Source organism: Scomber scombrus, chromosome 17, assembly GCF_963691925.1.
Source record: "Scomber scombrus chromosome 17, fScoSco1.1, whole genome shotgun sequence".
NCBI classification, from domain to species: domain Eukaryota; kingdom Metazoa; phylum Chordata; class Actinopteri; order Scombriformes; family Scombridae; genus Scomber; species Scomber scombrus.
The window spans coordinates 2,861,331-2,884,302 of NC_084986.1; the positions used below are offsets into that span (position 1 = coordinate 2,861,331).

Below are 22,972 nucleotides of genomic sequence, written 5' to 3' on the forward strand. Positions count from 1 at the left end.
ATATACATTTTCATGGAAACTTAATCTGCACTAAGGATTAACTGCTGGGATTTATAATTTGAAACTATGACTGAAACAGTAGAAGGTAAACTATCTTCATTTTAAGTTTAACTAATTCATTGTTCACCATGTTGTGTGGTTGTCGTAGCAGCCAGGTACTCACCATGTCATGTCATGGTTTGTTTTGGACACATACTCTCTGATGTGCTGTCTGGTGTGTAGGGGGAATTTTATGATTGGAAGTATCTAAAAATATGCTGCTATCATGTAGCGGCTATTTGTAATGCAGCTTTGACACAGCTGTGACAGCTACAGTGCTGCATAGGATCAGTCAGCATCAACACTGTACCTCCTGTTGCTTGTTAGCTCATTGGTTTTTGTGGTTGGGATTTTTTGTGTGTGTGTTGATTATTATTATTATTATTATAGTTTGTTTAATATGGATTGATACAATATACATAGACAGGCTGAAAGAACTGTCCGATAGTGCTAATTTGCAACGCCTGTCCCAGAAGGGCTTTTGTGGAAGTAAGAGATCAAAATAGTAAAAAAAAGAGTAAAAAAGGTCAACCAAATGTAGCAGTATATTAAATAAAATATAGCACAGGTTAAATAGAATATAACTAAAGTACAACATGGTACATGGTGCAATAAAATGCATATAAAACTAGACATGAGTGCAGGTTTTATTGCTGAGTTAAACAGGTTTTTTGAGTCTTGTGTGCAGCAAATTTCAAGTGTTCAAGTAACAAGTTCCAGATTTTTACTCCTTAAGCCCCAAAAACTGTCTGAGCAAAAGATGTTTTACAGAATGAGACTTTAGTTTGGTATATCTGCTGCTGCAGCTTTGTAGTCTCTTGGTGTATTTGCACAAAGACTGAGGAGTAAGTCCATTTAAACACGAGCTTTACATAATGAAGAATAACGTTTTCAGTGCAGTCCAGAGGCAGGAGACAGCTGATGTTGCCATGAGCATTTTTTGACTTTTTAATATTACAAATCCCATAATGATCACAACTTAACTACACGCCTGCAGTAGGACACACAAACAGTGATTTTGATTTAAATGTCTCCTCAGGTCTGTGTGGGCGTGAGCAGACTGCACTTGATTGACAGCTCCATGACCCTCTAGTGTGTCTTGTTAAGGCGGAACAACTTGCACCTTTTTAACAGGCATGTTGACATATAATAGATGTAAAAGCATTATATTCTTACTTAATATGTAATAATGACAAAACAGCTTAAATTTAACCAGAATGATTGATTGAGTTAAGCAGATATTATAAACTTAATATCCCAAATCAAGACAGTTTTCTTGTTATCACAAAATAATTACTGAATTTTCTCAACATTAAAACTTATATATGACAAAATAATCTTATAAAAAAGTCATTTTGTGTAGCTTTTTCCAGAGCTTTCAACAGCATCTCATTATCTTCAGCAGCAACCTAACCCTAACCCTAAACTGACAACTTCACAACAACTGAGCAAATATATATAAAAATTGAAAATATAAAAGAGAATGACATCTGGTTGAAAGCCTGATATAAAATCTAGATCTTTACCTTGTTTTCATTTTCTGAGGTGAAAAATGAACTTTCTTACTCAAAAATTATAATCTTGCAGTGTTCACATTCATTTCTTTAAAGAGTTGTTTTCCCCACTATCTGAATAATTACCTTTTTACCTCAGGATATCCAATGATATCTCATGATTGGATCTTAATTATCTCAATTATTTCAATATAACAAATGCAGGTTTAGGACTTACTTCATCTCCTCTGGGATGTTTCCTGCTTCTCTAAAGGCCATGAAAGTGTAGAAGCCTGTTATCCTGTTAGAGATACCACTGTCAGCTGTAATTTAAATATTTTTGTATATTTGGTATCTCTAGAAGAACATAACAGTGTTTGACAATTTCAGATAAGAAGATAATGAGATAGAAGAACTTTTGCTTAATGATGTAATCTCACTGAGATCAAGATTTCTTTAATTGGAGAGATAAAAAAGACAAAGACAAATTAAACACATAGAGAAACAAAAAGAAGCTCAAAATCAATCAGAAACAATCACAGACATCACTAAATAGACAATTAAGTTTAGGGCTCAAGATTACATGAACAAGCCTTAAACAGCTTTTTGTTTTCTCTTTGCTTCTAAATTTATATGAAACTAAATTGAACATTTATTTGATTAAAACGACAACATGCTAAAGTACAGCAGGTTTTAATGTTTACCTTGTTCACCATCTTAGTTTAGCATGTTAACATTTGCAAATCAGCACTAAACAGAAAGTACAGCTGAGATTGAAGGGAAGGTCAACCAATGGTGATGGTTATTACAAGTCACGCTGAGGGAGACGTGAATGTCTGTACTGCTTTTTAACCCTCGATTCAAGGAAGGAAGGGAGGAAGAAGGAAGGAAAGGAGGAAGGAATGGAGGAAGAAAGAAGGAAAGGAGGGAAGGAATAATAAAGGAAAGGAGGAAGGGAGGAAGGAAGATAAGGAGGGAGGGAGGAAGGGAGGGAGGGAGGACAGAAGAAGGAAGGAAGGATGGAAGGAAGGAAGGATGGAAGGATGGAAGGAAGGGAGGAAGAAGGAAGGAAAGGAGGGAGGAAAGGAGGGAAGGTAGGAAAGGAGGGATGAAGGAAGGGAGGAAGGAAGGAAGGAAAGAAGGAAGGTTGGAAGGAATCAAAGGAGGGAGGGAGGAAGGATGGAAGGAAAGGAGGGAGGAAGGAGGGAGGAAAGAAAGAGAGAAGGAGGGAGGGAGGAAATAAGGAGGGGAGGAAGGAAGGAGGGAGGGAGAGAGGGAGGGAGGGAGGAAGGAAAGAAAGAAAGAAGGAGGGAGGAAGGACAGACTGAAGGAAGGAAAGAAGGAACAGTCAAAACAGAGGGGGTCAATTTGACCCGGGAGGACGACGCAAAGGTTAATGGCAATCCAGTCAACAGTTCTTTAGACATTTCATGAAACGCCATGAGTGTCGAGGTGGAGATTAAAAAAGCACGGGATCTCCAAAGTCTTTAGGATACATCTTCTGGGAACGATGAGCATCAGCACAAGGTTTGGTGCCAATCCATGAAGTAGATATTTCCATAGACTGTATATAAGAAATGGACGTAACATCCGTGACGTCACCCATTGGTTTGTGGACTGCTGCTCGGAGGCCAATAGTATCGGATCTGAGCAGCGCCATCTTGAACATTTCATGTGCATATCGGGAAAAACACAGATTCTACTTATATGGGCATCAGGAGGAGCATGAGGCGCCCTCCTGAACCTGTGAACCAATCAACCTGTCAATCACGATGTAGCCACGCCCTAATGCATACCCTGCTTTATCGTCAAATATAAAATCAGGGAGGCCAAAATGTCCCAAATGAACATCATACTGCATTGAAGAAGGCTTTAAACTAGCGATTGAGACCATAAACACATTATAAAAACGTTTACTGAGGTTAGAAATCAAGTGAGAAGTTGGTGAATTCTCCATTGACTTGTATAGAGACGGAAGTCCTTTTGACACCAAAACGGTCGCCCCCTGGTGGCCTTTTGATAGAATGCAGTTTTAAGTTACTTCAGCGTTGGCCTCAATTCAGAGGACCGGAACTCCCCACCTGGATATTTCACATAATAACTCAAAACTTTGACCTCCCCTATTCATCTTCTGGGTATGATGGATATCTGCACTGAGCTTCATAGCAATCCATCCAGAAGCTGTTGAGAACATTTCACTTGAAAACCAAAAAAAAAAACATGCGGTGACAGTTCAGTTCTTCTTGTGTTTCCAGTTGAAAGAGCCAATATGTCAGCAGCTACTGAAATATAGAGGCTACAGAGTCACTTGGCAGCAAGTGTGTTTGAAATGAATCATGACACTTCAGCGGATATACAAGCCAGATCAGAGTGTTTACAAAGCTATCACTGCAGGAAAGCAGGGAGGAAGAAGGAAGGAAAAGAGGAAGGAAGGGAGGAAGAGGGAAGGAAGGAAGGAAGGAAGGAAGGAAGGGAGGAAGGAAAGGAGGAGGGAGGAATATACAGAAGCCAGATCAGAGTGTTTACAAAGCTTTCACTGCAGGAAAGCACCAGAGTGGAGGGAGTGAATTAATGTCTGTAATGTCTACATGGAGAGAGAGACTAATACATGCATGCATTGTATTGTAGAGAATACAATGCCTTCCTTCCTCCCTCTTTCTTTCCTTCCTTCCTTCCTCCCTCCTTTCCTTCCTTCCTCCCTCCTTTCCTTCCCTCCTTCCTTCCTTCCTTTCCTTCCTTGCTTCCTTCCTCCCTCCTTTGCTTCCTTCCTTCTTTCCTTCCTTCCCTCATCCCTTTTTTCCTCCCTCCTTTCCTTCCTTCTTCCTTCCTCCCTCCCTCCTTTCCTTCCTTCCTCCTTTCCTTCCTTCCGTCCACCCTCCTTTCCTTCCTTCTTCCTTCCCCCCTCCCTCCTTTCCTTCCTTCCTCCCTTCCTCCCTCCCTTCCTTCTTACTTCCTCCCTTCCTTCCTCCTTCCTTCCTCCCTTCCTCCTTTCCTTCCTATGCATGACCTGTAATCTCTATTTCCTCAGTCTGTCCTTTAAGCAGCAGCACAGCAGCACTTGTTAGTTGGCGAGATGGAAACATTAATCACAACCTGATTAATAGCAGCGCCGATGCTCAACCAGCCGCATCGTAAAGGTCCGTTAGTCTCTCAGTTCGGCTCGGTGCGCCGCTCATTAAGGAAATGTAATGTTATGGTACAGTTCCCTCATATTCTGAACAGCCCAAAACACTCAACCGCTAATGAGTCACTCTCAGATCAGCTGTCATGGATACAGAGAGAGAGCAACAACAGACATGTCCTCCGCAGCGTGGAGACAGGTCAGCCATTAAAGGAAGAACCGTGCTCGGATGGATGATCAAACCTTTTAGAGAAAGTCAGAGACAGAGGCGTCAAAGTGAAGGAGAAGGAGTTATTAATGTCCCCTCCTGTTTCTTATTTCCTCCTTCCTTCCTTCCTTCCTTCCTTCCTCCCTCCTTTCCTTCCTTCCTTCCTCCCTCTTTTCCTTCCTTCATCCTTCCTTCCTTATTCCCCCCTTTCCTTCCTTCCTTCCTCCCTCGTTTCGTTCCTTCTTCCTTCCTTCCTCCCCCTTTCCTTCCTTCCACATTCCTTCCTTCCTCCTTCCTTCTTCCTTCCTTCCTCCCCCCTTTCCTTCCTTCTTCCTTCCTCCCTCCTTTCCTTCCTTCCTCCTTTCCTCCCTATTTTCTTCCTCCCTCCTTTCCTTCCTTCATTCCTTCCTTCCTCCCCCTTTCCTTCCTTCTTCCTTCCTTCCTTCCTCCTTTCCTCCCTCTTTTCTTCCACCCTGCTTTCCTTCCTTCCTTCTTCCTTCCTCCTTCCTCCCCCCTTTCCTTCCTTCTTCCTTCCTCCCTCCTTTCCTTCCTTCCTCCTTTCCTCCCTATTTTCTTCCTCCCTCCTTTCCTTCCTTCATTCCTTCCTTCCTTCCTCCCCCTTTCCTTCCTTCTTCCTTCCTTCCTTCCTTCCTCCCTCTTTTCTTCCACCCTCCTTTCCTTCCTTCCTTCTTCCTTCCTCCCTCCTTTCGTTCCTTCCTTCCTCCTTTCCTTCCTTCCTTCCTTCCTTCCTTCCTTCCTTCCTTCCTTCCTTCCTCCCTCCCTTCCTTTCTTGACTCGAGGACAACAGAAAGGTGTTGTAATGTCTGAAAAGTGCTAGCTAAATATAAAGTTCATTACAGTGACGTTAAATCTGCAGGCCTGGAGTAGAAGAAGCTCTCAGAGTTATGATGATTCATCCTCTTTAAGGGGGGGGGGGGGGGGGGGGGGGGTGCTCAGCAAAGATCAAGACAATCTGGAGGTTTATATTTTGGTATTGTGTGTAAGCGGACAGTGTCAAAGGGTCAACGGAAAACCAAAAACATGATAAAAACCACAACAAAATGTGTAACAAGATGATTATATGAACTAATTAAAGACATTAAACGGGCTTCTTCCCTTATTTATGAAGCACAGGAACAATCTCTAACGTTTAAGCTGACTCATTAACTTCTGTCCTGATTAAATTTGAATGTTGCTAATATGAATCTTGCAGCTATTAATGTAAAAACTATATAAATGATGTAAGATAGACATAAAATTAGCTTGTTAATAAGATATTGAAGCCTCTAAAACTTGACCTGACATTGACCTCAGATGGAAAGTAAATGGAGTCCTTAAAATCTTCCCCAATGCAGTTGCAATCTGAATGAACTGATTGACCAACTATGAATACAATAGTACATAATCTGTTTTTTTTCTACTGGTTGATGCAGTTTTCCCCCCGAAATACCAGTCCAGAAACAAATTAACCTTCCTGTCGACCTCCCGGGTCAAATTGACCCCGTCTGTTTTGAGTGTTCCTTCTTTCCTCCCTTTCTTCCTTCCGTCTGTCCTTCCTCCCTCCCACCTTCTCCCTTGCTTTCCTTCCTCTCTCTTTCCTCCATCCCCCTTTCTTCCTTCCTTCTGTCCTTCTTTCTTTCCCTCCCTTCCTCCCTCCTTTCCTTCTTCCCTCCTTTCCTTCCCTCTTCCTTCTTCCCCCCTTTCCTTCCTTCATCCTTCCTCCCTCCTTCCTTTCCTCTCTTCTTTCCTTCCTCCTTTCCTTCCTTTCCTTCCTTCTTCCTTCCTTCTTTCTCCCTTCCTTCCTTCTTCCTTCTTTCCTTCCTTCCTTCCTCCCTCCCTCCTTTCCTTCTTCCCTCCTTTCCTTCCCTCTTCCTTCTTCCCCCCTTTCCTTCCTTCATCCTTCCTCCCTCCTTCCTTTCCTCTCTTCCGTCCTTCCTCCTTTCCTTCCTTCTTCCTTCCTTCCTCCCTTCCTTCCTTCTTCCTTCTTTCCTTCCTTCCTTCCTTCCTCCCTCCCTCCCTCCTTTCCACCCTCCTTTTCTCCCTGACCTCCCTCCCTCCTTTCCTTCCTTCTTCCTTCCTCCCTCCTTTCTTTCCTTCTTCCTCCCTTCCTTCCTTAACCAGTTTCCTTTAAAGAAGCATCAGCAGGTCAGAGAAGTGAGAACTATATTAGACTACGTCCTTAAATCTACCCGTAGAAGGCTTGAAGAGGAAGAGAAACTCTGTCTCTTTCCTCAACAACAGATAAAGAAATGTCCTGTCTGAGCTGTTATTGCTCCGCCACTGACTCTCAAACTGAACTCAGCAGGAGAAGGTGCGTTTGTACTGTGAACTTACTGACAGTAAAACCTCCCAGTACAGGTTTATTATAGGCCTGTAAAAGGTTCAAAGGGTAAAAACACATTTGAACCATAGATTAATGTTTGTTAGTTAGTTAATAAGTCCAGCTGATAATGATTCTGATAGTCAATTACATTTGATGGCAATCAATTAAAATTAAAGTCATTTTGAAAGGAAGAATTCACAAAGTTTTCTGGTTGGAGTTTCTCAAATGTGATGATTTTAAAGTTTTTCTTGTGACATACATGATAATAAACTGAATTTCTTTGGGCTGTTGATCAGACACAAAAAGCTTAAAAAGTTATAATTGTCGTGGCATTTCCACGACAAAGACAAAGCCATTGATAGAGAAAGTTAAGTAACCAATAAGTTGTGTAGTTAAATGTGTCGTTTGTGTAAATCAATGTTGCAATGTAGCTTGAATGTTATTCTCCCTTGTAAGTCGCTTTGGATAAAAGCGTCTGCTAAATGACTAAATGACTAAATTTAAATGTAAATGTAAAATTAAAAAGGCTCCTCACAAACAAATTAGCTCGTTCAAATTTACATCCAACCTTGTTTGAGAATGTGCGTGAAAATTTGACAGAAATGAAATGTTTAAATGTATCAGGTGTACAAGCTTAACAAGTATCCATATGAGCTAAATTGCTGATGGTTAATGTCAACCTGCTGATAGCTTTTAGAAAAATAAATATATAACATGACTTGGATTATAACCTTTGCTCTATTTTGTGGCTGTTTTTAAATTACATGACATGAATTTCAAAAATGTTAATGTTATAACTTAACTAGTATAACTTCAGAGTGTTCTTGCCTCCTCTTTTATTAATGAAACATATCAAGAGCAGAATATGTCCATGTTGGTTACTGATTAACGTTCGTCCTGATTATTATTATTATTATTCCATCCATTAATTATTCATCAGGCTCAACAGAAACATGACACAAAGCTTGATTCACTCTCTTGAAGTTGATAATTATGGTCACTTGAAACCTTAAGTAGGGAGTCACTAACATCTGTCCTCCAGAATCGTCCTTTAGGGTCCAGGAGTATCTATACTAAACATCATTACAGTGTGGTTAGTAGTAGTATCTTGTTGTAGATCAGAGGACAGACAGCCACACTGTGATTTTGATTGTTTTCATTTTAAAATAAGAATAATGTAACTTTGACTTTAGTTAAAGCCAGGCGGGGAGTTCCGCTCCTCTGAAATGATGCCAACACGGAAGTAACTTAAAACTGCATTCTATCAAAAGGCCACCAGGGGGCGACCGTTTTGGTGTCAAAAGGACTTCCGTCTCTATACAAGGGTCAATGACGTATAAGGATTTGCAACAACTCAATTATAGAATAATAAAAACAAGCATATCTAATGCAGTAGTTCAAACATTCAGAATGTTGTGTACTTGAAGCTCCATATTATACATTTGAAATTAAGTGATTTTAGTGGGTTTTTCAAGATTAATTGGCACTGGCCTTTAAAAAAAGTCATGTGGTGCGACCACGATTCATCTTGAAATAAATTAATTTAGTTAACATGCTTCACATCTTTTTTTACAAGTTTTCAGTAATATAAAGTGTTTGGAAACAAAGTATTTGCATTTTTTAAAAATCTTTGTAAATGATGGTCTTTTATTTATATAAGATATTTCAAGATGAATCATGGTCGCACCAAATGACTTTTTTTTCAGGCCAGTGCCAATTAATCTTGAAAAACCCACTAAAATCACTTTCAAATTGTAATATGAATTGTCAGGTACACAACATGCTGAATGTTTGAACTACTGCATTAGATATGCTTGTTTTTATTATTTAAAATTGAGTTGTTGAAAATCCTTATACGTCATTCACCAACTTCTCACTTGATTTCTAACCTCAGTAAACGTTTTTAAAATGTGTTTATGGTCTCAATCGCTAGTTTAAAGCCTTCTTCAATGCAGTATGATGTTCATTTGGGACATTTTGGCCTCCCTGATTTTATATGTGACGATAAAGCAGGGTATGCATTAGGGCGTGGCTACGTCGTGATTGACAGGTTGATTGGTTCACAGGTTCAGGAGGGCGCCTCATGCTCCTCCTGATGCCCATATAAGTAGAATCCCTGTTTTTATTTTTCCCAGCATGCACCGGAAATTTTCAAGATGGCGCTGCTCAGATCCGAAACTATTGGCCTCCGAGCAGCAGTCCACAAACCAGGACAGCAGCATGAGTGTTTCAGGGTGTCTTTATGACTCTTTAACATTTTTCAGGACATTTTGTCACATTTGCTTAGACCTTAAATTTAGTAGCCATCCGGTGGTATCACAATCGCTTCTTAATAGGTTTCATATGGTGGTGAGTTATATTTTGACCGGACCTGTTGGAATCAGAGTAATGAAGTCCGTCTGTGTGTGTGTGTCTGTGTGTGTTTAGTGCTGCTAAGCTGTTTGAGTCAGCAGTAACAGAGAAACCTGCAGGAGCTGCCAGCAGAGAGAGCTGAGGGGGGACAACAGGTGTTCCTCTGAAACACACACACACACACACGCACGCACGCACACACACACACACACACACACTGAGACTTTACAGTTTGGTGGATCTGCTGCAGCTCTGGAGTCTCTTGGTGTATTTGCACAAAGGGTGAGGAGCAGGATCGTATAATGTTTAAATACAAACATCCTTCAGTTGGATGTTTGAGCTTCACTGTGCAGAGTCTGTTTTCACATGAATCTGCTGCAAGTGGAAAGTTTCTCTGAGCTCATTGAAAACGAGATTTCAAAGGGCTTACAAGCAGGATTTGTGACATTACAACTAGTTTGGAGCCAGATTATGTTCATGGTTGAAAACAGTGAATAATGCCTGTTTTGATATTTCAGTGTCCTCATGTGTCTCGTTTAATCTCATCAACAGTCAAAAACTCTAATATATTCAGATTACACTGATTCATAGTTTTGTCAATAAAACTTCAGAAAATGGAGAAAAAAAGCTCAGATGTATTATTTTGTTCAAGCAACAATTCAAATGGCTAAAATGTAAAGTTTAAAGAAATGTAAGACAAAGAAGAGCACAAATATCCTAAATTTGAGAGCTTTGAAGTAATGAATGTTTGGCATTTTTATTCTTTTATCAAAATTGTGGCCAATTCATTTTCTATCAATCAACTAATTGATGCATCTCTACCCAAAATTAACCTGTGTGTGTGTGTGTGCGTGTGCGTGTGTGTGTGTGTGTGTGTATGTGTGTGGTACAAAATGCAGAAAAAAGGAAACTTAACATCCAAGAGTTTTGCTTTTTAAAGACACCAGCCAGACTAGTGACTAACATCAATTGTTTGATGTCCTTCAGATGTTTAAGTATTTGATCATAACTGCTTTCTACTATATTGGTGATTTGTGCTGTCTGTGTATCTGTCGGCTTGTTTGAATGTTTTTGTCTGTCATCTTGTGGCTTAAAGATCAATAATTGCAGTTTTAATACCAGGATGTTTGCTGTAATGTTGAATAAAGTGAAAATATAACGACTTTCTTCGTTATCATTGATGTAGCCACTGTAAACTTTCCCACCTCATCAGACTCTCTCTTTATAAAACTACAAAATACTACCAAACAAACTGCAGGAAATACTATAAGAAGATACTCAACGATAATGTAACTAAAGAGACATAATAAGCAATAATAAGCTATTTTTTGCAGCATTTTACCAAATTTACACTCAGTAACAGAAGCGTCTCTATTCTCTAAACTACCTGCTGCCCTCGAGTCAAGGTAGGAAGGAAACAAAGGAGGGAAGGAGGAAGGGAGGAAGGGAGGAAGGAAGGAATGAAGGAAGGATGGAAGGGAGGAAGAAGGAAGGAAAGGAGGGAGGAAGGAAGGGAGGGAGGGAGGAAGGAAGGAAGGAAGGAAAGGAGGGAGGAAGGAAGGGAGGAAAGGAAATAAGGAAGGGAGGTTAGGAAGGAGGGAGGAAAGAAGGGAGGAGGGAGGGATGTAGAAAGGAAAAGAGGAAGGGAGGAAGGAAGGAAAGAAGGAAGGTAGGAAGGAAGGAAGGAGGGAAGGAAAGAAAAAGAGGAACGGAGGAAAGAAGGAAAGAAGGAAGGGAGGAAGGTAGGGGGAGGAAAGAAAAAGAAAGAGAGAAGGAGGGAGGAAGGAAAGAAGGAAGGAAGGGAGGAAAGGAAGGAAGGGAGGAGGGAAGGAAAGAAGGAGGGAGGGAGGAAAGAAGGAAAAAACAGAGAGGGAGGAAGGAAAGAAGGAAGGGAGGAAAGAAGGAATAGTCAAAACAGACGGGGTGAATTTTACCCGAGAGGACGACACGAAGGCTAAACTACCTTTAGGTGACAACTGACTCAAGCAGGGACTCAAATGCAGACTCGTGCATGAAGGTAAAACAGAATTAGTCCTTTAATTAATGCCAGAAGTAAAAAAAAACACTAAAGGTTCACCAGGAATATTCTAGATAAGGCTGGAAGTCTGTCACAAGGGAACAAGACGAACTGGCACAAAGGAGAGAAAACAAACAGACTATAAACTCTACAGGGAGGAGAGATAACGAGACATAGGTCAACACATTAGGGAGGGGCAGGTCATCACACAGGCAGGAAACACATGAGGGCAGGAAGTGAAGACAAGAGGTGAGTATCAAAATAAAACAGGAAACATAAGACAAGAGACACCAAGGAGAAACAAAAAGACCGAGACGTGACACCTTTGCATCATTACAGATCAACATACTCATGAACATAGACTGTATATAAGAAATTGGCGTAACATCCGTGACGTCACCCATTGGTTTGTGGACTGCTGCTCGTAAGCCAATAATAGCCAAAAGTTTCGGATCTGAGCAGCGCCATCTTGAAAATTTCAGGTTCATGCCGGGAAAAATAAAAACAGGGATTCTACTTATATGGGCATCAGGAGGAGCATGAGGCGCCCTCCTGAACCTGTGAACCAATCAACCTGTCAATCACGACGTAGCCACGCCCTAATGCATACCCTGCTTTATCGTCACATATAAAATCAGGGAGGCCAAAATGTCCCAAATGAACATCATACTGCATTGAAGAAGGCTTTAAACTAGCGATTGAGACCATAAACACATTTTGAAAACGTTTACTGAGGTTAGAAATCAAGTGAGAAGTTGGTGAATTCTCCATTGACTTGTATAGAGACGGAAGTCCTTTTGACACCAAAACGGTCGCCCCCTGGTGGCCTTTTGATAGAATGCAGTTTTAAGTTACTTCCACGTTGGCCTCCGCTCAGAGGACCGGAACCCCCCACCTGATCTCACCTCACAGATATCACTGAGGTGGACAAAATAATAGAAACACCTCTCAATTCAACTCAACAGCACCACAAACAGCAGCACTTTCATCCAAAGTGTCAGCTGCTACTAATCTCTGACTGTTTCCTCTCCTCAGCTCGGTCGTCGACCACCACCACCACCATGGTCATCGACGGCAAGATCGGAGACGCCGCGCTGCTACTTGCACAGAAACCAAAGAAAACGTTCTCAGATGAGATAAACTCTACGTTCAGCTCGCCGCTGGCCTGGATCCTGGTCCTGGCCCTCATCATTACGTGGTCTTGTGTTTTTGTCATCATGTTTGATCTGATAGACTACAAGACACTGTCAGGTAAATGCAGGTGTGATGTATGTTGTTGCACTTCTGGCTCATTGTCACGTCTAAATAATGTTCACTCAGTATTTAACCCTCCTGTTGTCCTCGAGTCAAGGAAGGAAGGGAGGAAGGGAGGAAGAAGGAAGGAAGGGAGGGAGGAAAGGAGAGAGGAAGGATGTAAGGGAGGAAGAAGGAAGGAAGGGAGGGAGGAAAGGAGAGAGGAAGGAAGGAAGGGAGGGAGGAAGGAAGGAAGGTGGGAAGAAGGAAGGAAAGGATGAAGGAGGGAAGTAGGGAAGGAAGGAAGAAAAAGAGGGAGGAAGGAAGGAAGGAAGGATGGAGGAAAGAAGGAAGGAGGGAAGGAAGGGAGGGAGGAAGGAAGGAAGGTGGGAAGAAGGAAGGAAAGGATGAAGGAGGGAAGTAGGGAAGGAAGGAAGAAAAAGAGGGAGGAAGGAAGGAAGGATGGAGGAAAGAAGGAAGGAGGGAAGGAAGGGAGAAAGGAAAAGAGGAAGGGAAGAAGGACAGAGGAAAGAAGGAAGGGAGGAAGGTAGGGGGGAGGAAAGGAGGAAGGGAGGAAGGAAAGGAAGGAAGTAAGTAAGGGAGGAAAGAAGGAACAGTCAAAACAGACAGGGTTAATGGGAACACTAAAGAAGAGATACAGTGTAGTGAAACATGTTTTAGCTTCATCTCAACTGATATTTGGCAATAAACTGACAGGTTGAGTTTAATAAATCCACGTTTTTTACTTTAATGTTGGCTCACCTTCTCTGTTTTGGCACCAGAGGACCAAACGTAGACTTGAGCTCTGGCTCATAAATGGCTGTCAGAGTATCAATGAGTTTCGTCTCCAGTTAGCATCACTCCAGCCAGCTTTGTGGTCACATTGGTGCCTAATATCATCTCAAATCTACCTCTGAAGTGTCATTCATCTCAAGTACAGCACTCATTAGCAAGCAGGCTACTTGGATGCTGTACACGCTGCACAATATCAGTGTTTATTATAATTATTACTATGATTATACACTCAACGGCCACTTTATTAGGAACACCTGTGCAGTCTAATGTGATCCAATACAACAGCTCTGCTATAAATTCTCCTTTTAAGAAGTTTTTATAGTCTATGATAGCTTAAGCTCATTATTAAGGTAGTAGTGTGTGATGGTGTAAAGAGGTGTATTACATTGAATGGTGTTCCTTATATTTTGTCCACTCCGTTATCATACAAAATATTAAGAACACTTAGTAATGTATAATTATGATATACATTTAAAGTTGTTTAGAGATTTTATAGTTTTCTACAATAAAATGTGATTTACTTTATATATCTGTGTTTTCCGCACTGCATTTATAGATTATTATGTTTTATTTTTAAATGTTATTTCCACAGTGGTTGTATTTCTTTATTATATTATAATATATGTAGACTTTATTTTGCCTTCATTTTGAGTTACGCTGCACCACAGGGTATAAATCTGACAACTCCAACAGGAGCGAGAAGGGACTACTGAGAAGATGTTATTGTAACACAGCTCATGTCATGTTTATATGAGAAGCAATGGCATGAATTACATCATAATTGTTTCAAGTGGTCGCTAATGGATCCTAGAAGAACATTTAAGGACTGTTTTGTCTTCACTGCTGTCATTCAAGCAGAAACACCTGCTTCTTGTCAGCAGGCTTTTTAACCCTGTAAAGCCTGAACCATCAAATAATTACCAGAAAATTATCGTTCTTTGAGTGTTTATTGGACCTTCTGACAAATAATTATTTAATAATCATTAATAAATACAACATTTTTAAGCCTTTTAAAGGTCCTGCATGGAGCTCACATCACCCACAACATGAAATTACCTTCTATACCTGCTGCATATAATTTGATACACACATTTTCAACATTAATTTACCATAAAATAAGCTAAAAAATATTTATTAATTCAACATTACATCCATCCAGTAACTATTCCTGTTGAAGTTTTAGTAATTATTTGAATGTTTTTCTTATATTTACTTTTTCTAAACAGGCAAAATTATCCATACCTTAAAAATTGTGGCTCACTGATTGACAACGTCCATCTTGCACGTGTTCTGCCCCCTGGTGGATTATCTGTGCATTACATGTATCTGAACGTATACATCAGGTTTTGACACTGATGATGTTGAGCTCTCTAAAACTCATGGAGCTGTTATGATTCACTTGGTGTTTACAGGGTTTTTGAAGCTGACATATTATACACATTTACAGGTCTTTGTTTCTGCAGAAAGTAGTGTAACTTTTACCCTGTTTAGCAGAGATATCCAACATCATAACAGTACAAAAAGCATAAAATGTTCCTTTTCTGTTTTTAATTTAAACATGTTATGACTGGTGCATGCTGGTCAATGTAGTTTTTATGCAGCACTTGTACAAACCAACACATTATTTAGCTATTTTACCATAAAGAGCAGCAGAGTCATGACTGTTTAAATACCATTATGAACCATCATGTACTAAAAACATACTGTAGGTAAACCTTGACAATGTTATATATTTTGTCTCATAAAATGTTATTCATTTTACTTCTGTATAATTGTACATATTCTTTATATTTCTGTACAGCACATTGAACTATGTTTGCATTAATTAGATCTACTAATTTTACTGTATTCATATGTTTCTCTTTAACAGTGATGTCACTAAGCTGCACGCAATGGTTCAATTTCTCCTCATAATTAGGCATGGGCAGGTATGAGATTCTGACTGTATGATAACCTTAGGCAAAAACATCACGGTTTCATGGTTTCACGGTATTATGATTACAGCTCTAAAATGTGTTATTTAGAAATGTCTGTATTGAAAAAACAAAAAAAGAAAACGTTTCCATTGAACAGTATTTTATTTTTAAACAATATATAGAACATGATGCAACATTAGTAAATATGTATTTAGAAAAAATACAGCCATCATACAGCCTGCAGAGCTACCTGCTTGTAACAGCAACCGGAGGTACGCGGGGGAGAGGGGTAACTTTACACTGCAGCTACACGCGACCTGAGGGACAAAAATTTTTAGCGGTTTTGAAACCGTGACTTTTTCATACCGTGGTATACCTTGAAATCGGTAACCGGCCCATGCCTACTCATAATATATATAAAAAAACCTTCAGTAACATCACTTTCATAAACTTCATTTTTGTTGTGGTCAGCTCTAACCCTAACAAGAACATCTTCCTTCATTTCCTTAATTATTACACATGATTCTCATTGGAAGTAATGGAAGAAACTGCAGTAACGAAGCAGTAAAGCTAAAACAAACATTTTCACCTCATGTTCATTGATTTTAAAAGAAATATCAACGTCTCTTTTTTATCCTCACAGTCACAGTTTTGATTCAAATCCATGTTTTCTCCCCAAATCTCATCATCGCCATCCCAGCTTCACCTCTCCATCTTTTAACCCTTTCTTCTTCTTCTTTTTGCTTCAGCTCTGTGCTTGATATCTTTGCTTATTGCCCCCTTTTCTCATCCAACCAGGTCAGCCGCCTCCTATCGTCAGGAAGGGTTTAAAGGAATCAGGGCCTAGAGGCAAGACACCGCACTAACTCCTCAGCAGCTTTTTCTACAGCTGCAGCTTTAAAAAAAAAAACTACTAATTACTTAACACTGACTGCTAATATTAGCCGTAAATGTTAGTACATACTGCACAGTCAACTGTAGGAGGTTGTTTTATTTCTGTCTGACCTTGCATTCATGCTGGATATTGATTTTAAGGTTTTAGATATATATGATAGTATAGTGATATGCTGTGATGTTATGCGTAGTTTGCACTTTCGTGTGTAGAAAAGATGTTTTTAGCATGTTTATCTTGTATTATTTTACTGTCTTATCTGTATTTTTATGTCTGAAAAAACCTCATAAATGTTCAAATATTTAAAAACCACCTCAAATATTTTGATTTCAATAAGGGAAAAGCTGGTTTTTGAATATTTGAAATTCAGGTGAGTTTGATTTAATTCAATGCAAATATCTCATGTCTGCAAAATGAGATCAATCAAGCTCTATTGAGTATTTTCAATGCATCTTACTGCTGTATATTTTATGATAATTCTGTTTTTGTGTGTGTGTATAGTTTGTACCTGTTTGCTCTTTGTGTAGAAACGGTTGAATTCAGCATTGTGGGTGTTTTAGTTTAGACTTTAAATGGTTGAAAAGGGTGAAAAAACACTGTAGCTACATGAAAATACTAATTTAATATTCAGCTTTCCACACATTTTTGTTTCCGTAAGAACAGTTTCTGAAGCTTCCAATACAAACATGTTCCAGCAGTGTTTGCACTGGGAACACTGGGAACAATGGTCCTCATTTATCAAACTGTTAGAGAAATTGTGGAAGACTCTTTCAAATCTGTAAATTTGTTTAATGAAATTATCTTTCACTCAACCTTTGTGTCGTCCTCCCGGGTCAAATTGACCCTGTCTGTTTTGACTGTTCTTTCTTTCTTCCCTTCCTCCTTTCCTTCCTTCTTCCTCCCTTCATTCCTTCATCCCTCCTTTCCTTCATTTTTCCTCCTTTCCTTCCTTCCTTCCTTCATCTCTCCTTTCCTTCCTTCCTCCCTCCTTTCCTTCCTTCTTCATCCCTTCCTTCCCCCCTTCCTTCCTTCCCTCTTTCCTTCCTCCCTCCTTTCCTTCCTCCTTTCCTTTCCTTTCCTTCCTTCCTTCCTCCTTTCCTTTCTTCCTTCCTTCCCTCTTTCCTTCCTCCCTCCTTTCCTTCCTTCTTCCTCCTTTCCTTCCTTGACTCGAGGACAATAGGAGAGTTAAAGAAACCTGTTAAACAAATCACTTTTAATAACTGAAATGTTATGAGAGAAACAACATGGTATTAACTCCATGAAAGCAGATTGAAACTCATCTCTGATAACTTGATGAATGAGGGTCAGTGTGGATGTTAAAATGCTTTTGCACAGTGATATACTTTATATAAGAAGGCATTTTGCTGTGGTTAAACTGGAAGGTGGGTGAGTCCTGCTTTAATATTACTCTTATCAATTCCTTCAATCCAGATTTTAGTCTTTCGAGTTCAACTCCTGCAGCTCCCCTCCAGTTTAACCCTTTGCTTCAGAGTTAATGTTTCTGCACATTTCCCCCATGCAGCTGAAGCTCATAAAAGCTTCTTCTGCATCGAGTGAGAGTTCAGAGACTCTTACGGTAATGTCATTCGTTTGGCTTGATCAAGAATAAATGTACTGTTGTAATTTTACGTTAAATGAGTGATTAAATCAGCTGATGTGTATGTGTGTGTGTGTGTGTGCTCATCCAGGAGGCCTCACAAAGATCGGCTCGGACCCCGTGGGTGCAGTGAACCAAGCCATGGAGGAGTCAACTAACATGATCAGTGTAATATTAAAATTTGCTGCCAGCCTGGTCGCTCCTGAAGAAGATGAAGGTAAACTCGCCACATAAAGTTCCAGTAAAGCTAAAACTTAACATCTTGGATTTAATTTGATGTAATTTGATGTATGTATTTGATGCATTTATGACATTACAGTGTGTTTACTTGTTTCTCTCTCCTCCTTCTTCAGGAAATCTATACGCAGTGAGAAAAAAAGGTTTGTATTGATGCTTGGAAAGTTTAAGAAATGATAAAGCTTGCTGCTGTTTGCACATCACCCAGCCAGCATGTCCATGTGGGCCCAACATGGGTTAAATGTGGGCTACGTGGGTACTGAGTGATCATGGGCTTGAACTGTGCAAATTTTGCAGGTCCCACATGGTTTCAGTAACATGGGCCCCACATGGGCTGAATGTAGAAGCCCCATAAAGGATGTAAGTGGGCTAAGCGGGCATCGGCATTAGCAGGGCAAATTGTATGGGCCCCATATTGTCTCAGAAACGTGGGCTCTACATGTGCAACTCACCCAGTTTGGCCCCACCTGAAACCACCATGTGAAGCCCAGGTAGGCTGGCTAAATTGGCTTCATTTAAAGTCCATTCTGATCCCACTTACTGTAGTCTAAGTGGGTCTCACCCAGTTGGGCCCCACCTGAAACCCAGTCAGAACCCACTTGAAGCCCATATGGGAAATCACAGGTGGGGCCACCATGGAAACTGTGGACAAACCCACTTGAGACCCATATTTGGAGCTCAAATTGAACCCTTATGGGGCCCACATGGACATGCTGGCTGTGCTGGTTCATGCTTCACTGCATTACATGTGCTGCTCCTTATATACAGTTTACCATAAAATTGAAAAATCTGAACCCAAAAATGGATTTTCAACAAGTTTATCTCAAGGAAGTTCTCATTTAAAAACCTTTAAGATATTTCATAAAGACAAACCAATGCTTTGACTGCTGTGATTTAACTACACTGGACAGCACATGTATGTTTTCTTTACATGACTTTATGCGGCAAATTTTTTTGTCTTTGCAATGGATAATGACGCCATTGCAAGAAGCTGCTACCCTCACAGGCTCAGTTCAGTTACTTATCAATGAAGGAAAGTGTGTTTGAGGGATTTTTAGAAAGACAACACAGCCAGAGACTTTCATATTTTACTATGGTGATAGTTTCAAGATGATTTAATGTATGAACCATGTCAAAGATTCACGATGGTTGGAGGAGGAGGAGCAGGAGAAGGAAGGCCAGGTGAAGAATAAGAAAGCAAAAGGTACTTTATTATAATCGCTGTTGTTTATTAACTCTTGATAGATAATCCCAATCTTTGTTCCTCATCCCCAGTAACAGTAAAACTAATGGAGGCGACAGCAGTACTGAACCACAGCGTTCAACACAAGTTAAATTTATAGGTTTTGTGGCTTATTTTTACGCTGCTGCACTAATAAACTTAACTTTTCCCTTTTATTCTTGATAACCGCTGCCACTAAAGTGTTAAAGCTCTGCAGAAGCTGTTTGTGAGCTGGTATCCATGTTGTTGCATGCTGGATGGATCCATTTAATTCCTGTTTGTTTTTTTTGTGTTTTTTTCTATTGCTGATTTTCATTTCTTATGTTGTAGGAGAATTTCTACCATCCCGAAGTAAAGGTGCGTACCTCTTTTCTGTTTACACACACGCATGGATTTTTTTTCTCCCCGTCATAAACAACGCTGAGCAGATCCTTTACAATCATGTTAGCAATGAGACACGTAACGTTAGTTTCTGTCAAACTTTCAAGGAGAAGTTAAAAATGTTGACGTACTAGTTTGTTGATTAGCGTCAGGTCCGTCTCCCTCAGTAACCGTCACAGCAGACAGCAGCTTTTCAGACTTGTCTTACTCTACTTCAAAATAAGGTGGAGGTAGATTACAATAATTTAGAGCTCCCCCTTGTGGCTGAAAGTGAGAATTGCTCTGTAGTAGTTGTTAATGAACCCTACACACTCAACTCTTGATTAAGGTTTTTCAATGAAAAAACAAACAAACAAACAAACGACCACAGCACAAAGTTCATCTTTAGATCTTTCAAACAACTATTTGATTAATTGGTTTTAATGACACATCCTTAATTTTAAGAGGTCTTTTATCAAAAGTGCAATTTTAAAACCCAAAAGCAGGTCTTGCTCCATGGTGTTTTTTCATGCCATGTTCTACTGTATTGTGCTTCATTTTGGATACTTTTATTATCATTAATATTATTATCTTGTGGCATTTGTTGCACAAGTTGCTTATTGTGTGTAGACTCTACTTCAAAATAAGGTGGAGGTGGTTTACAAAAACTTACACATCCCCCTAGTGGCTGAGAGTGGGAATTGCTCTGTAGTAGTAGTTAATGAATCCTTCATATTGGACTACACAGCTCAACCCTTGATTAAAATATTTCAATGTAAAAAAAAAACCCAAAAACGACCACAGCAAAAAGGTCGACTTTAGACCCTACAAACAACTATTCAATTATTCGGTCTTTATGACACATCCATACTGGAGAGATCATTTATTGTTTATTGTCTACATTATATCATTACTGTTGTGTAACTAAGTTTTATGAATACACTGTGGTTTAAAATATCTTTATTTTAGTTGGAATCAATTAACTATGTCATTTGAGACTCTTTACGTTTATTGATAATTTACTGACATGTAATATTATATTTACCATTAATGTCTATAAATGTCTTTCAGGGTAATTTTAATTCCTACCTGCTGTTGTATGAGGGACAGTTTGGGGAGTTTGAAGCTAAAGAAAGAGAAGTTGGATGTTTTGTTTAGGTTTCTTTTACTGTCTTGCCATTTTTGGCATTGAGTAAGGATGATAAGTTAAATATTACATTTTCACTGTAGTAAATGAACATCAGCAGCATATCATTGAAAACAAATCTAATAAGTAATGAGAGTATTTCATTATTATTTGAACATCATTTGTCATTTCCAGGTCTCCAAAAAACTTACAGCAGAAATGAAACACAGCTGTGTTTAATGTAAAGGTTTTTTTCACAGATAAATTCAAATATTACTGAATAATACAACATTTTTATTTTAGTTTTAGGGATGCAAGCAAAGACTCTACCAGTGGTTGAAGTTGTGGAGGAGGAAGAGGAGGAGGAGGAGGAAGGAGGAGAGGGAGAAGAAATGGAGGCTGCTGGAGAGGAAGAGGAGGAGGAAGAGGAGGAGGATGAGGAAGAATATGATGACGAGGAGGAATATGAGGATGAAGAGGAATACGATGATGAAGAATATGAGGAGGAGGAAGAGGAGGAGGAGGAGGAGGGAGAAGAAGAAGAGGAGGAGCAGGAAGAGGAGGAGGAAGCAGCAGGAGTGGAAGAGGAGGAAGAGGGAGCAGAAGAGGAGGAGGAGGAGGAAGCAGCAGGAGTGGAAGAGGAGGAAGAGGGAGCAGAAGAGGAGGAGGAGGAAGAAGGACCAGTCGAAGCAGCTGCAGCTAAAGAGGCAAAGGCAGAGAAGGAGGAAGAGGAGGGGGATGAAGATGATGAAGATGAGGAAGAGGAAACAGAACCCGAAGCAGCCGCACCTGCTGACGAAGATGATAATGATGAAGAAGAAGAAGCAAAAGAAGGGGAAGGAGAAGAAGTGGCTGCTGCTGCTGATGATGATGATGAAGATGATGAAGAAGATGAGGAACCTGCTGCTGCTGAGGATGATGAAGATGAAGAAGAAGATGATGATGAAGATGAAGAAGTTTCTCCTGAGCCGATCTCCACCTCTGAGGATGAAGATTCGGCTGTGTCACCTGACTCTGAGTCCGACGTACCTGTTGACATCAAAGACAGTGATGAAGATGAGGTGACTCTCCCTGAAAAAGAAGAAGATGATGATGAAGATGAAGATGACGAAGATGATGACACCAGTGACGATGCATTCACTGACACCTCGGACGTCACTGAATCTGTACTTCTCTCCAGTGATGAGGAGGGTGTCGCATCATCTGATAGCGATGATGTCATCGCAGAAGACACAGAAGACGACCTCGATCTTCCTCCTGTTGCCGTTGACGACGAGGATGATGATGATGATGATGCTCACAAACTGGCAGAAGAGGAAGAGCTCCCTCCACTTCCTGCTCTCGAAGACGACGATGATGATGATGAAAACAAACACCTCGACACTCGTGATGAGGAACATGATGATGATGATGATGATGATGCTCACAAACTGGCAGAAGAGGAAGAGCTCCCTCCACTTCCTGCTCTCGAAGAAGATGATGTCGATGATGAAGACAAACACCTCGACACTCATGATGAGGAAGATGATGATGATGATGAAGATGATCTGGACCAATCAGACGAGGACATTTCCGTCGCCTCATCTGACCGATTCGCAGACGACGAAGACGATGAGGAAGACAGCGATCTCGACGATATTGAGCACGACCTCGCCGAATTCGACCTCGAACACAAACTCGATGATGTCACTGAGGAAGACATCCATGACGAAGATAAAGATGATGAAGATAAAGAGGAAGAAATTGACCTTCCTCCGGTTTACAGCACAGACAGCGGAGTCTTAGGCGATGATGACTACGATGATGTCACTCTCAAAACTGATGAAGAGTCACTTGCAGAGACCTTCTACAGTGACGACATCTCCTATGAGACTACTGATGATGACGATGATGATGATGAAGATATTGATACCAGCTCATTTGAGTTCACGTTGGATCGAGAAGACGATAAAGATGAAATCACACTAGAGTACTTAGCTTCCCTCGAGGATGACGAGGGTAAAAAACATGATGATGATGATGATGATGATGAAGATGATGA

The 22,972-nt window shown here is 40.3% G+C and overlaps 1 protein-coding gene across 1 annotated transcript; it reads left to right on the forward strand.

Moving 5' to 3' along the window:
- The first annotated feature begins 66 nt into the window (after positions 1–66).
- LOC133998015 (protein starmaker-like) lies at positions 67–22,969 on the forward strand. The gene is made up of 6 exons (XM_062437754.1): positions 67–85; positions 12,589–12,804; positions 16,296–16,346; positions 18,078–18,203; positions 21,229–22,900; positions 22,966–22,969. The coding sequence occupies exons 1-6, from the start codon at positions 67–69 to the stop codon at positions 22,967–22,969; spliced, it is 2,088 nt and encodes a 695-aa protein (XP_062293738.1).
- Positions 22,970–22,972: the final 3 nt, after the last annotated feature.

Excerpts from the sequence above, each read along its gene's own strand:
- LOC133998015 (XM_062437754.1), top strand. Across the intron at positions 16,347-18,077 it reads AAAGGAATCAGGGCCTAGAG|GAGGCCTCACAAAGATCGGC; the intron begins GCAAGACACCGC and ends GTGCTCATCCAG. Across the intron at positions 18,204-21,228 it reads CGCTCCTGAAGAAGATGAAG|TTTTAGTTTTAGGGATGCAA; the intron begins GTAAACTCGCCA and ends ACAACATTTTTA.